The 15226-nt window shown below is 47.2% G+C and overlaps 1 protein-coding gene across 4 annotated transcripts in view; it reads left to right on the forward strand.

The window, feature by feature from the left end:
• The window catches only part of LOC126213537 (speckle-type POZ protein-like), a 679117-nt gene that overhangs the window by 208139 nt on the left and 455752 nt on the right, over positions 1–15226 (forward strand). For 3 of the 4 annotated variants that reach the window (XM_049941384.1, XM_049941383.1, XM_049941385.1), the window contains exon 2: positions 9950–10520. The exons of the other annotated variant lie outside the window; for it this stretch is intronic. In XM_049941384.1, the coding sequence (XP_049797341.1) occupies positions 9961–10520 (560 nt within the window). In that variant the 5' untranslated portion in view covers positions 9950–9960. The remainder of the gene's footprint in view (positions 1–9949; positions 10521–15226) is intronic. 4 annotated transcript variants of the gene reach the window in all.

The following is a 15226-nucleotide window of genomic DNA, read 5'->3' on the forward strand; positions in this document are numbered from 1 at the left end:
TGCCTGCCGACCGTAAATAGCTCTGCTCGAGACTCTTTGTGCAGACTCGTGGCTGTTGAGACTGCCCACCAGTCTCGAAGCAGCCGTCAAAACAGTAGACAAAGGCTGGCGAAAGTGCACCGAAGAAGCCAAAGGCTATTTCGTCAGCTGGTAAGATTACAGCCACTGATTTTGGACTTCCCAGGCAATAATCCTCACGCGTTACTTGGAAAAAGGGCAGAAACAGAACTGGACTCTATTATTCTTCATTGTTCGATCGTTAGAAATTTGCGTTGGCACGTCCTTTCACCAGGATAATGCACAGTCCCACACATGAGCGGTAACAACGGCGAAAGTGCAGGAAATGGGCTCCTAATCCACTCTACACGAGACGCAGGCTCAACTCACCTGCTGTTCCGTAACTTGAGACTGTCTTGCTGGGAACAAATTTTCATCGAATGAGCAAGTGACAGCTGCAATCAACAAGTATTTTTCACAGTTTGACATGACCTATTTTTGTGACGGATGAAAAAGGTTGGAAGATTGCTGGACCAAGCTTATATGCTTCAAAGGAGACTGTCGAGAGGTTAGTTGAGCTGTTTACGACAAAAAGTTTTTCTCGCCTTTTTTATTACCAGACTTCCGAAATGACCCTCGTAGGAGGTGCTCGTTAAGTGAGGTGTGACTGTTCTTTCTTCATCGCTATAATAGAGGGTGGCGCAGAGAAAAGTAACGCGTGTAAGTGTGTTGGAAATGAAGTGAAATTACAGAAACGAGGAACTAAAATATAAATCACACGTTGTTAGATCCGGCCTACGTGGTGGCCATGGATGTTTGCTGACAGCTCGGTCCTCAGTGAAGACATCGTGGACTCGTTCCAGCAACACCTTAGACGTGTGGCATGTTGCCCCATCGTGCTATAAGAAGCAGTATTGTCTTCCATGTTCAGTGAGCTGAGCACAGAATGTATCAAAAGTTTGTTGAGGGTCGTGTCAAAAAAACAGTCCTGCAATGCGCGTTCCTGTTACACAGCGCCAAGTGCAGACGTTTCCATCGTGGAGTGGTTGCTGACAAACTACATTGGGGTTCTCTGTTGCCCAGTACCTCGTGTTCTGTGAATTCAAGTGACGAGAAAGGTGAAACCATGCTTACAGTCACTCGTGATATAATGGAAATGGTCTAACAAACCATCGTCGATGTTACTGAAAAGCCGCCTTCAGTAACGTAAACATTTGACAAACATCCTCCACTAAATGTTGCACAACCCACACACGATACGGCTTCAGATTAAAACTCTTCAATGTCTGGCAGGAACTCCTACTCAAGTGCACCTTTTGGAACAATTTACGTGTAGACCTCTTTGGGCTCTGAACAATTATTCAGCAAGTGTCTGCGGTAACTCGTGGGTGTGCCAACTGAAGGAATTTTCCGTCGTTCCACGTTTTACACAGACCCGCAGGTGCGGCGGTTTTTACACAGGCTCTGTATTTCTCTCTCTGCTGGTAGTCGACTGTCCAGGTACTTGACTCGAAAGTTTCGCCAGTTGCTTAACCGAACCTGTCTTCACATATGATTCCACAATTAAATTTATTTCTTCTATAGTGTCATTTTGCAGACCGTAAAGCTCGTCCAACTTCACTGATGAAATGAACCGAAATGCTGACAGAAGAATTCTAGCAATTGATGATTTGGTTATAACAGATGTAAACATTACACTAGTTATTCTTCCACCTTTTCCGTTATGTCATTTCTTTCCCGCGTACCGTAAGCCGTACCATCAAGAGCAAAGTCAGGAACAATAGTGGTACATTCAGCGAATATACGCTAATGAACAGTGTTTGCAAATGAACAGTGAACAGCAATCTGATGAATAATGTCCGTCTTTGATTTGTATTATTTAAAATCATACTTGACGCTTACCAGGATTTCACTGTTTTTAACAGCTTTTAGTCATAGGTTGATATTGGCGACATGTTACTGTTGTGGCTTAGCCAGGTAAATGTAAGCAAGGGTTATAGGTGCTAAACTGCGATAAAAATATAATTATTTTCATGAGAAGGCCGTACCTGTTTATTAATAATTTGTCAAATTCTGGTTTTGTTTTTGAGATACAAGTAACCAACTCGTTTCCTAATGGAAGGCAATTTATGATCTTAGTTTTCATGTTCACCAATGAAGAGTGCTAACTTGTATAGCTAGGAAGTCGTGAATGGCACTAAGAATTCTAAAGCTTCGCTCTCCAGCTGTGGATATTCGTCTTTGCTCTTCATGCAGAACACATGAATCTGTAACGAATTAAATTTTGCTGTAAGCATACCGTCTGCAGCAAAATCTGTTCTTCATCCTCGTGTTCAGATCGCTCAGTTGTACTGACATAGCTGCAAAAGGATTTCGTATCCATCTATGCCCACTATTAGCTTGAGAGTTCAGTTCCGGAAAGTAAATTAATAGTTTTTCTCCAAAGTTAGTCAAGCTGTGCATCGTGCAAGGAATGTGAGAACTCACACCACCAACTGGCCCACTTCTCTCTGACAGTCTTCTGAAAGAAAGGGACAGACAGAAACACTGCCTTCCATAAAGACATTGACCTCAAACGAAGTTTTGCCAGGACTGCTTAGATTTTATCCTTCTTCTCTCCGTTGGAGGCTCGATTCTGTAATATTTAGGTGATTAAAATGATCTGCGAGAAATACCAACTTCACTAGTGAAACAGGATCACAGAAATAATTCAAATAGAAAGATTTCGAATCTTGTTTTAATGTTCTTAAAATTCAGCTTCTAGTTCCAGAATTCGTCAATACCTCTCCTTTGGGAAGCTACAAAATCTGAGGAGATTCTGATGACCCTAAACATTCGTTTGAAAAACTTTTATCTTTAATTGACTTCAGAGCTTTGATCACTTTCTTTAAGCATGTCTTTCAGATCAGGAGGTGAAACTGTGGCTGCCAGAGCCTATTTGTGGAGAAAGCACTGTGTCCACGATACATTTGGCCTTACTGATTTAACTTCACAACGAGCCCGCTTCTCCTATCAGAGACGGCTTCACCACTTTCTGTACAAATGGCGATACATTTTGTCCAATCTCGCAGTTGCATGTCATACAAACACCAGCCAGTAGTGCTGGCAGGAAGTGCTTTACAAAATATTATCTCCTGTGATTCTTTAATCTGCTTCAAACTGCGCAAATTGCACAAACTGTGCACGGTCTGAAACATCAGTAGATTCATCAAACTGCAAAACAATGTGTGGGCTGCTCGTAAAGTTTTCGGCTAATTGTTCTCGAATGTCAGCGGTCATAGTATACGTTTTAGCACATTTGCCTCTAGCTTGCCTAACACAGTTTCAAACGTATCCGGGGCTGCTAGCAAAATAAGATTCTAAGAATCTGTGTACATCTTGCTGTCAGAATGCAGGTCGGTAAGAAATACATAAGTGAGAAAGTGTGAAATACTGAGATACCATGCCTGAAGTTAATAAGTGAGTAGTGAGACATTGTTGCTTAGTTTCATGTAATAGCATATACAGTGATATAGTGACCCAATAGAATGTGAGTGGGAGGAAAGTAAGAATTTGTGGTGTTAAAGTAACTGGAATAAATACTGCCCAGCTATTTGACCCATAGTTTAAACGACTACCGTTAACACCTAAAGTAGAAATTATAAACATGAAATGTGGACTATAAGTGACAGTTTGATCTGTGGAATCAGAACTTGTAATTGAGAAATAATAGAAATGAAAACCTGTTGGTGTTAAGAGAATAGTTTCCTGTATTGTTGCTGTCTGACATCAGTAACAAAATGATAGCACGTCTCAGCTAACTGGAAGAGAAAATCCTCTATGAATTGCTAAGAGTTCACCAGTTCACGGTTCGGTGTTTTCTTGTTGGAATCTGTCGGAAATGTCGGATGATTCACAGTCTGGGTGCCACAACTAGCAGTGTTTGCCATTAAGTCACCCCCAACTTTTGTAGCACATTGTCTGTCCACTGTGTGAGGCAGCTCCTACAAGACTTGCAGAAATAGCTGTGAAAAGCAGAACAATACACATATGAAGTGTAAAGTCATTCTTTCTGTAAATAACTAGAGATATTGGGACAGTTACTATCTCCATTTCGAAAGACATCGTGATTGCGCAACCCTACTCTGTAGAAATAAGTTGGGGAATGAGGTCTGTACACCTTCTGAGGACATGTCCAAAATCAGGGTGCTGCAACGGTATGGGAAATCTCGAAAGCTGTGCTGTCGGAGATACGTAGCTCATCACGTGTGGCAAGAGTTTTACGCAGACAGGATATCGTGACATCGTAATGGATCACTGGTGGACAACATTTAGCAGCTGCTCCCCCTGTGGGTCCAGGGGCTAGAATCGGCCCGAGGTATTCCTGCCTGTCGTAAGAGGCGACTAAAAGGAGTCCCTCCCCCTCAAGGGTCCGGAGACGGACGGTTCCACGACTTATATTTGTGGTCATTTTGGTTTTTCACCTATTCTGGTTCCTTCCTTCCTTCCTTTGTTTGGTTCCTTTCTTTGTCCTTCTCCCTCTCACTGTCTTCCTTACTTTTTCCCTTGCCTTCCTCCTCGCTGCCTTCCTCCTCCCTGCCTTCCTCCTCCACCCTCTGGTCTCCGCCTCGGCGTTTGAGACAGTCTGTCCTTTCTCTCCTTCTCTCCCTTTTTTTCCTCTTCTTTCCTCCCTGTGCGTGCCTGAAGGCCGACCCACGCGTTTGCACGCGTAGCCGGTGTCGGGGTAACGCGTAATTCCCCGCCCTGGGTAGACAAGTAAGGCACGCACGTACCCCTTGGTAAAGGCCAGGCCCAGGAAGGGGTGATTGCCTGAACTGACACCTTCCGACGATGCAGATTGGTCCCTCCGTCCATTTGTCGGGAGGTGTGACCTGAGGTGTAAACATTCACCTAAGGCGGGAGTGCCCTCTGAGAGGGTCCCCACAAGGAAGGAGCGTGCCATCGGAGACACAATCGTGGGGATTCCTTTGCAATGGATTTCTCTTCTCTCTCGACTTCTGCCCAAAAACAGAAACTTGACCAGCCACCAGTGCAAAAATACTACTGCCTGCCCCATAGTTCCTCGTAGTTTCTAGTTCTGGGGACGGAAAGGATTTTTCATCTGTCAACCCTTTCGTTATCCAGAAGGGCGTAGATCCCATAGCCGGATCTGTCAAGTCTTGTACCAGGATGAGTAACGGTACCTTGTTATAAGAAACTGAGAGCGCCTTTCAGGCACGAAAACTTCTTCAGGCCACACTCCTGTACACGTTCCCCGTCCGGGTGGAGGCTCACCGCACTTTGAATTCGTCGCGTGGTGTGGTCTATACTAGATCACTCGACGGACTGACTGACGAGGAGATTGTCTTTCCTCGCTGAGCAGGGCGTGACAGCTGTCCATAGGGTCATGAAAAAGGTCAACAATGACCTTGTACCGACCCGGACACTTTTCTTGACCTTTGATAGTGTTCAGCTGTCGTATCGCATCAAAGTGGGCTACGAGGTTATTTCTGTTCGCCCCTATGTCCCGACACCTACGTGCTGCTACCAGTGTCAGCGTTTTAATCAAACTCGCCAGTCTTGTTCCAATGCGGCTAAATGTGTCACTTGTAGCGGGGATGCCCATGAGGGTGACTGTCCACCTCCGTCTCCTCGTTGTGTGAACTGTCAGGGTGACCGTGCAGCGTCCTCCCGCGACTGTCCCATCTAAAAGGATGAACGCTGTATACAGGAAATTCGGGTCAAAGAGAGAGTATCCACCTCGGCTGCTTGCAAACTATTTGCTAGTAGGAAGCCCACGCTGCTCCCAGCGGGGAAATACAGTACTGTCCTCGCCTCTCCTCGGACTACCAGGGAGGTGGCGACACAGACACGCGATCTGACCTACAGCACTACGGTTGTCCGTTCGGCCAGTGCTAAGATCGCGCGGTCGAAGTCTCCTCTTCCTCCCGTCACCCCTAAGACACGAGCTCCTTCATCAGCTTCTGCCAAGACGAAGACCCAGAAGTCAGATGCACGGGCCTTCAAGAAGGAACCGTCCCGTGCAGACTTCCTACGTACCTCGACCTCCCGGCCACCGACCAGTACTTCCACTAAACGACCTTCCAAGAAGGCTCATCGGAAGCAAAGTTCTTCTCCGCCACGGCGCGTTTCTTCTCCTGCGCACCCAGCGGTTGCCGCCCCAGGCCGTCATCCATTTCGCCTGGCCGCACCGCTGGTAGCTGAACATCTGGCCATTCACCGACTGAGGAAGGTCCCCCTCCCGGCCATATTAACAAGATGGCCGACGAACCTATTGAACCAATGGACGATGACTGCCCACCAACTGATAGCGGCGGCAGTGCTCGCTCGAAGCCAGGCCCTCAGTGGCCTTCGAGGTGACCCTTTCTTGCTTCTCCTTTTTCTTCTCACGATGGCACTTCTTCATTGGAATATTCGCGGCATTCGCTTCAACCGAGAGGACTTAAAGTTGCTGCTCCGCTTGCACCGTCCGCTCGTCGTAGCTCTCCAGGAAACGAAGCTACACCCATGCGATCAAATTGACTTAGCACACTATGCCCCTGTGGCAGGTATTCCGGCTCATGGAGGGGTTATGTTGCTGGTCCGGGATGATATTTACTACGATCCCATCACATTGCACGCCGACCTGCAGGCAGTTGCTGTCCGAATTACCCTCCCCACTTTTACATTTTCCATTTGTACCGTTTACACTCCATCGTCGTCTGCCGTTACCAGGGCAGACATGATGCAACTTATTGCTCAGCTACCTGCACCATTTTTGTTAACTGGAGACTTCAATGCCCACCATCCCCTTTGAGCTCTCCAGCATCCTGCCCGAGGGGCTCCCTGTTAGCAAACCTTTTCAACCACCTCTATCTTGTCTGCCTCAAAACTGGCGCCCCTACTTTCCTTTCGGACACATCTCACACCTATTCCCATTTAGACCTCTCTATATGTACTTCCCAACTTGCACACCGGTTTGAGTGGTACGCACTTTGTGATACGTATTCGAGTGATCACTTCCCGTGTGTTATCCATCTCCTGCATCATACCCCCTCACCGTGCTCAACTAGTTGGAACATCTTCAAAGCAGACTGGGGGCTCTTTAAAGAAAGGAAGAAAGCCAGCTGGGCTACTTTCACAAGCTCGTTCAACTGTTTTACTCATTCTGTTGTCTGGGGTAGCCTGCGCTGGCTATCTGGCACTAAGGTCCACCCACCCCAGTTTCTGGCTTGACGGTCGCGAATGACGTCCTTGTGGCCTCTGAGGATGTCTCCAATGCCTTCGGCCGCTTTTTCGCAGAGGTTTCGAGCTCCGCTCATTACCACCCTGCCTTCCTCCCCCGAAAACAGGCGGAGGCTAGGCCACCTAACTTCCGCTCCTCGAATTGTGAAATTTATAATGCCCCATTCACCATGCGGGAACTCGACAATGCACTTGCCTGGTCACGGTCCTCCGCTCCAGGGCCTGATTCTATTCATATTCAGATGATGATGAACCTTTCTCCTGCGGGTAAAGGTTTTCTTCTTCGTACTTATAATCGCATCTGGATTGAGGGTCATGTTCCCACATGCTGGTTCGAGTCTATTGTTGTCCCGATTCCTAAGCCGGGGAAGGACAAGCACTTACCTTCCAGTTATCGACCCATCTCGCTTACCAGCTGTGTCTGTGAGGTGATGGAGCGAACGGTTAACTCTCGTTTGGTTTGGCTGCTCGAATCTCGACGCCTACTTACCAATGTACAATGTGAATTTCGTAGGCGCCGCTCTGCTGTTGACCATCTGGTTACCTTGTCGACCTTCATTACGAATAACTTCTTGCGGAAGCGCCTGCGGCTGTGTTCTTTGATTTGGAGAAGGCTTACGACACCTGTTGGAGGGCGGGCATTCTCCGCACCATGCATACATGGGGCCTTCGCGGTCGCCTCCCTCTTTTTATTCGTGCCTTTTTAGTGGATCGACAGTTTTGGGTACATGTGGGTTCTGTCCTGTCCGACGCCTTTCGCCAGGAGAATGGGGTGCCACAGGGCTCAGTTTTGAGCGTCGCTCTCTTCACCATAGCAATCAATCCGATAGTAGATTGCCTCCCAGCTGATGTATCAGGCTCCCTTTTCGTGGACGATTTTGCCATCTATTGCAGCGCACAGCGGAGATGTTTCCTGGAGCACTGTCTTCAGTGTTGTCTTGACCGTCTTTACTCCTGGAGTGTCCGTTTTTCTGCCGAGAAGACGGTCTGTATTAACTTCTGGCACTACAAAGCGTTTCTCTCACCGTCCTTACGACTCGGTAAGGACTTAGCTGGTCTCCACATGTTTCATATTTGGTTGCCCGTTGTACCCGTTCTCTAAATGTCCTCTATGTTCTCAGTGGAATGTCGTGGGGAGCGGATCGAACCGTCCTACTTCGTCTATATCAGTCGAACGTCCGCTCAAAGCTGGATTATGGGAGCTTCGTATACTCCTCTGCACGGCCGTCCATCTTACGCCGCCTCAACTCTATACAACACCGGGGTTTACGTCTTGCGATCAGAGCGTTCTATACTAGTCCCGTCGAGAGTCTTCATACTGAAGCCTGTGAATTGAATTGCCACTAACCTACCAGTGCGATATACTGCTTTGTCGGTATGCCTGTCGGCTATTGTCAATGCCCGACCACCCGTTTTATCGTTCCTTTTTTGACGACTCTCTCGATCGTCAATATAGGTTGTATGTCTCTGCCCTGCTATACACACTGGAGTTGGCTTTCGTCGCCTCCTTCAGCACCTTGATTTTTCACCACCGCAACCTTTCGAGTGGGCGGGAGCCAAACGCCACCTTGGCTCCAGGCTCAGGTTCGCGTTCACCATGACCTCAGCTCACTCCCAAACGAGGTTACCCCCGCATTGGTATACTGTTCCCGTTTTGTCGAACTTCGTTCGAAGTTCATTAATATGATCTTCATTTATACAGATAGCTCTAAGACCAGTGACGGTGTCGGGTGTTCTTTTATTGTCGGGGCACACAAATACCAGCTCCATGGCCATTGTTCGGTCTTCACAGCTATTTGCCGTCTACCAGGCTGTTCTTTACATCTGCCGCCACCGACATTCTGCTTATCTCATCTGCCCCGATTCCCTGAAGCCATCCAGAGCCTCAGTGATCCGGATCTGGTTCACCCTTTCGTGCACCGGATCCAACGCTCTCTGCAGCAGCTGTCGGACGACGGTTCTCCGGTTACCTTTATGTGGGTTCCTGGCCATGTTGGTATCCCTGGGAACGAAGCTGCAGATGCAGCGGCCAAGGCTGTGGTCCTCCAGCCTCGGACAGCTTCTTGTTGTGTCCCTTCATGGGATTGTAGCAGGGTCATTTGGCAGCGCATATTATCGCTGTGGCATGCCGATTGGGGTGCACTTACGGACAAGCAGCTTCGGGCCTCGAAACCTCTTCCCATGGCTCGGACGACCTCTTCACGCCCTTCTCGGCGGGAGGAGGTCATTTTGGCCCGGTTACAAAGTGGACACTGCCGGTTCAGCCATCGCCATCTGCTGACGGCTGCGCCGGCACCGTTCTGCCCGTGTGGGGAATTGCTGACGGTACGCGACATTTTAACGTCCTGTCCGAATTTTAATACACTGCGCGTTGATCTTGGCCTGCCATGTACTCTGGACGCCATTTTATCGGATGACCCAGTAGCACCTGCTCGCGTTCTTCGTTTTATCCACTTGACAAACCTGTCTAAGGACATTTGATTATGCTGTTTTTTTAATCCTATGCCTGTCAATCTCTCTTTTATCGTGTTTTCCCTTTTAGTTGCTGTTTTAACCTTGTGTTTCGCAGTGCATTCCTAACGTAGTCTGGGTGCTAATGACCATTGTAGTTGTGCGCCCTAAAACCACAAAAAAAAAAGAAATTAGCAGCTGTTGTACTGGTCTGCATGCGCGTTGTACAAGTGTCGAGTGTGCCTTTTAAGGTCGGCTCGGTGGCGCCGTGTTTCAGGACCTTCCGCCATGTCGTCAGCTGCTGAGGTTCAGAGGACGGCGGCCGTGGACCTGGGCGCCCTGCTGGACGCGGGCGAAGGCGCGGTCGTGACGCTGGTGGCGGGAGAGACGCGGCTGGCGGCACACCGCGCGGTCCTGGAAGAGAGGAGCCCCGTGTTCCGGGCCGTGTTCCAGCACGACACGCTGGAGGCCAGCTGCGGCGAGGTCAGAATGGCGGACGTGGGGGGCCCGGTGCTGAGGCAGCTGCTGTCTTACATGTACACCCTGCAGGCACCCCAGCTGACCGACACGGCCCGGGAGCTGCTGGCGGCAGCCGACAGATACGGCCTGTCCGCGCTGAAGGCCGCCTGCGAACAGCAGGTGGCGGCGCAGCTGGAGGTGGAGACGGCGGCGGCTGCCGCTGTGCTGGCGGTGAGGCACTCGTGTCCCAGCCTAACTGCGGACGCCGTCCACTTCATAAGGTCTCAAACACACAAAGTAATGGCGACGCAGGGCTGGGCAGACGCCGTGCTCGAGTACCCAAAAGACATCGTCGAAGTTAGTCGGCTGCTTGGTGAGCCACCAGCCAGGTGAGCCTGGGGCAAGACTTTATTCTGTCTTTAACAATAACGTGTGTGTGTGTGTGTGTGTGTGTGTGTGTGTTGTGACTGTCTCTCCTTACAGCTCACAATGTGGTCATTGTCCTGTCATGGCTGGTTTATCAAAGCTTCATATCCAGCTCTTTTTGTTAGCAGTTATGTTAAGTAAACAAATCATAGAGGGGATAATTTCAATGGTTGAGTCTGTCTACATTTGATTAGTTCTCTTATAAAGCATGTGTAGAGCCCACTCATGTAGATTTTGGCATCAAGCCTTTGAACAAGAGATCCTTTGATAGTGTACCTAGCAAGTGAGACTACTGCTGTGGGCACAAACCGGACACAGTGACGGGTGCAGTTTGTAGCCGACCAGATGAATGCTCGTGCTGTGATGTGGGGCAGCTTTACTAAAAGTAGCCATCAGTGTTCGGTACCAATGCTGCAGTTGACACTAGGATAGCTCCAACTGGCATCATGCTGCACAAAGAGAAGTTGAAGATTATTATGTTTGTTCCTCAGCACCAGAAAGATTTTAGTATGCTGGGACACGTCGAGGAGGACAGCAACGTATTCAGTTTCGCATTTATCTTGTACCCGTGTGGCAGATACTGACCTGCCCTAACTTCAACGCATAGTAAAGCATATTACTGTCGCAGCACGAGTGCCACACTGACGCCTCACAGTGTGCATTCAGCGGCAGAGGCGGCTCTGACAGCCAGACCTGGGCACAGGTTGATTGTGAAAGCTGCGACTGCCAGCTGCTGCGCGAACATCCCGTGAGGTGCTGACTTAGGTGACAGCCTTGGAGCGGTACTGCCGATCGCATTAAAGGTCTGTCCCACAAGCAAAGAATGGCTACTCAGAAGTGCGACGTGTCAGTCGGGGTAATAGAGATCTGGTGTCACCGTCAGTGCCACAGCGTGCGTCAGACACGGTATAGTACAGAACGGCAGTAATTGGCTTCCATTTCCTCAGTATGTGTGTGCAATAGGCCAGCAACTTCAGTACAAAACTTGTTTTGCTACCCCCAAACATTACAGTCGTGGTTTAACTTAAAAGGCACACCACATTAAATATGCCAGGCTCCAGAGAGTAGCATATGGTTGTGTGTGCAGTAAACAACATGGTCTAAGCACAGGGGCTCCCCAGACACTCTGTGACCAAACAACAAACCGCGCTGCTGCTGCGGTCGCAGGTTGGAATCTTGCCTCGGGCGTGGATCTGTGTGATGTCCTTCGGTTAGTTGGGTTCGAGTAGTTCTAAGTCTAGGGGACTGATGACCTCAGATGTTCAGTCCCACAGTGCTGAGAGCCACTTGAGCCAAAGAACAAAATAATGCAGTCAACAAGACATGGTCGCACGCAGCCACATTTCCTTCTCCCCTCTGTTCAGCCAATGCCTGGAATATGTGCTGCACATTCCCCCTTACAAACATGCAGGAACGGTGTGTACTTTAACATCACTTCAGTCCATGCTGCAGGAGCGGGTGCCAAATGTATGTCCTTCTGTCTTGCTTGAAATCGTCTCTGGCATTACCAGAGGCCACTCACTGAATCCCACCACGTTTTCCTCTACTAGGGTACAGCAGATTTCATTTCATATCCCACCTGTTGGAGTCTATCTCCCACAACATCAATATTGATAAGATATTTTTGCTACTCATCCGCATTAACTTACATTTCTAGCAAGCTGCTGTTCCTCATTTTTTCTTTTTTTGTCCATCACTCTTCTGACCGTAGCACCTGCATCCTATGTGCTCAATTATTTTCTGGCTGTTTTTCAGTCTGTGTCTTCCTCTACGGTGTTTGCTCTGTTTAGCTCTCTAGCACAATGGAAGTTTTAATGGTCCCATCATCCTATCCCTTGCTCTTATCAATATTTTCCATATATTCCTTTCCTTGCCAATTCTGTGGAGGGATCATCTCATTTATTACCTTACCAGTCCACCTAATTTTCAACGTTCTTTGTGGCACCACATCTCAAATGCTTCCATTCTCTTCTCTTCCCAGTTTTCCCACAGTTCATGTCTCACTACTTTAAAATGTTGTGCTCCAGACGTACAATCCCACAAATTTCTTCCTCACATTAACGCCCGTGTTTGATACTAGTAGACTTCTCTCGACCAGAAATGCCATTTAACCTGTGGTACTCTGTTTCTTGATGTACTCCTTGCTCCCTCTGTCGGCGGTTGTTTTGCTGCGTAGCTAACAGAACTTCTTAATTTAATTTACTTTGTGGTCATCAATCTTGAAGTTAAGTTCATCGCTGTTCTCATTTTCGCTACTTCCCATCACGCTTGTCTTCCTTTGATTTAGTTTCGGTCCATATTCTGCATTCATTAGCCTGTTAATTCCATTCAGCGTGCCTTGTAATTCTTCCTAACATTCACTGAGGATGGCCATGTCATCAGTGGATCTTATCATTGATATCGTTTCATCTTGAATTTTAATTCCACTCTTGAACCTTCCATTTATTTCTGTCATTGCTTCTTTGGTGTATAGATTGAACAGTAGGGGAAAACGACTGTGTCCCTGTCTTCCACACTTTTTAATCAGAGCACTATGTTGTTGGTCTTCCAGTCTCATTGTTCCCTCTTGGCTCTTGTACATATTGAATGTTGTCTTCTTACAGCTTACCCTTCATTTTCTGAGGGTTTCGTACATCTTTGACAAGTTGTCGAACGCATTTTCCAGGTTGACAGATGCTATGAACGTGCTTTGATTTTTCTTCAGTTGTGCTTCCATCATCAACAGTGACAACACAACTGCCTCTAGTGCTTTTACCTTTCCTAAAGTCAAATCAACTGACACTTAACACAACTTCAATTTTCTTTTCCATTCTTCTGTATATTATTCTTGTCAGCAACTTCGATCCATAAGCTGTTAAGCTGATGATGTGATAATTATCACACTTGTCAACTGTTGCAATCTTTAGAATTGTGTGGATAATCTTTTTCTGAAAGTCAGTTGGTATATTGCCAGACTCACATTCTACACACTAATGTGAATAGTTGCTTTGTTACCACTTCTCCCAACCATTTTAGAAAATCTTATGGAATGTTGTATGTCCCTTTTGCCTTATTTGATATTAAATTTCCTGAAGCTCTTTTAAATTCTGACTAATAGACCACCTATCTTCTCCATATCGACTCCTGTTTCTCCTATTACAACATTAGCCAAGTCTTCGCCATCATACAGGAATTTCCTACTAACTGCTCTTTTCTGTGCATTTAACAGCTGCAGTCTTAATGTTACCATCTGTGCTTTTAATTTCACCAAAGTTTGTTTGGCTTTCCTATATGTTGAGTGCTCCCAACAACTGTTATTTCCACATTTCTTCTCTTTTTTGTGGCCATATTACCTTAGCTTCTCTGCACTTCCTATTCATCTCATTTTTAAGTGACTTGTTCGTCTGTATTTCTGAATTTCCCTGAGCATTTATGTACTTCCTTCATTCATCAACTGAAGTATTTCTTCTGTTGCCCACGGTTTCTTTGCAATTATCTTCTTCTCCAGCCTCTGTGATTATTTTTCTTCTAGCGGTAGCCTGTACTGGAATCTTCAGTCTGTTTTGTCCAGCTTAATTTAACATGAAAATTGATGTTTGAGGAAGAAGTACATTACCTCTGCTATCAAGAGACATTACATGCATATATGGTTCTGTCTGCTTTAGTCAGAAGCTAATTTTGAAACAACTCTTTGTAAGTTTTACAGTATAGCTGTTGTAATTCCTGGCCATCATCTCCTTCATTCCCTCAGGCGTCAAAAAATACTGCATGTTAGTTATCCACTGTTAATCGAAATGGCAGTTTATCAAAAAACTCCTGTACATCTGTGACAAGCTTCATGTGTTTTTCATTGTACGAGGGTCGTTCAATAAGAAATGGCAAAAAAATTTTTAAAATGCGATTAATATACATGGACAGATGTCCTTGTTGGTGCCTCCCATTTGATGTTTCTTGTGTGCCATTGCAGTTTCGAACCATTCTGGCAGATGGCAGAGCAGTAGTACAGCGTCAAAATGGCGTCTGCATATGAGTTCCATTACAAGCAGCATGCTGTTATTGAGTTTTTGTGCGCAAGAAAAGAAACCGTGGTGAACATCCATAAACGTTTGTGTGCAGTGCGTGGCAATGCTGCAGTTGATAGCACAGTTGGGCAACGGGTGGTGAAAGTTGCACGCTCAGGAAATGCAGAAACAAGCTCCACGATCAGCCACACTTAGAATGTCCTGCTGCAGCCACTGCTCCAGACGTGCTGAATCGTGCAGATGCCATTGTTCGTGCCGACCGGTGCATCAAAACTTGACATTTGGCTCTACAGTTGTCGGTCAGAATTGGAAGTTCGTCTGCAATGATCAGGGCTCTCTGCTATTCAGATAGCGGTGCTCACGATGGATTCGATTAACGCTCACAGCGGGCTACACGATGCAAAGAAGGGCCATTTCATCTTAACTATTAGAGCGTTTTGAGACAGACGGAGACGCCTTTCTCTCACGGATTGTTACGGGGGACAAAAGCTGGGAGCACCACTTTGCGCCAGAATCAAAAAGGCAGTCCATTGAGTGGCATCGCCCTCATTTGTGACAGAAGAAGAAATTAGAGACGAACCCCTCTGCCGGAAAAGTCACGGTGACAGTCTTCTGGGATTGTGATGGCGTCATTTCTGTGGTTGTGATGGCAAGAGGGTCAACCATCA

Source organism: Schistocerca nitens, chromosome 11 (assembly GCF_023898315.1).
Source record: "Schistocerca nitens isolate TAMUIC-IGC-003100 chromosome 11, iqSchNite1.1, whole genome shotgun sequence".
NCBI classification, from domain to species: domain Eukaryota; kingdom Metazoa; phylum Arthropoda; class Insecta; order Orthoptera; family Acrididae; genus Schistocerca; species Schistocerca nitens.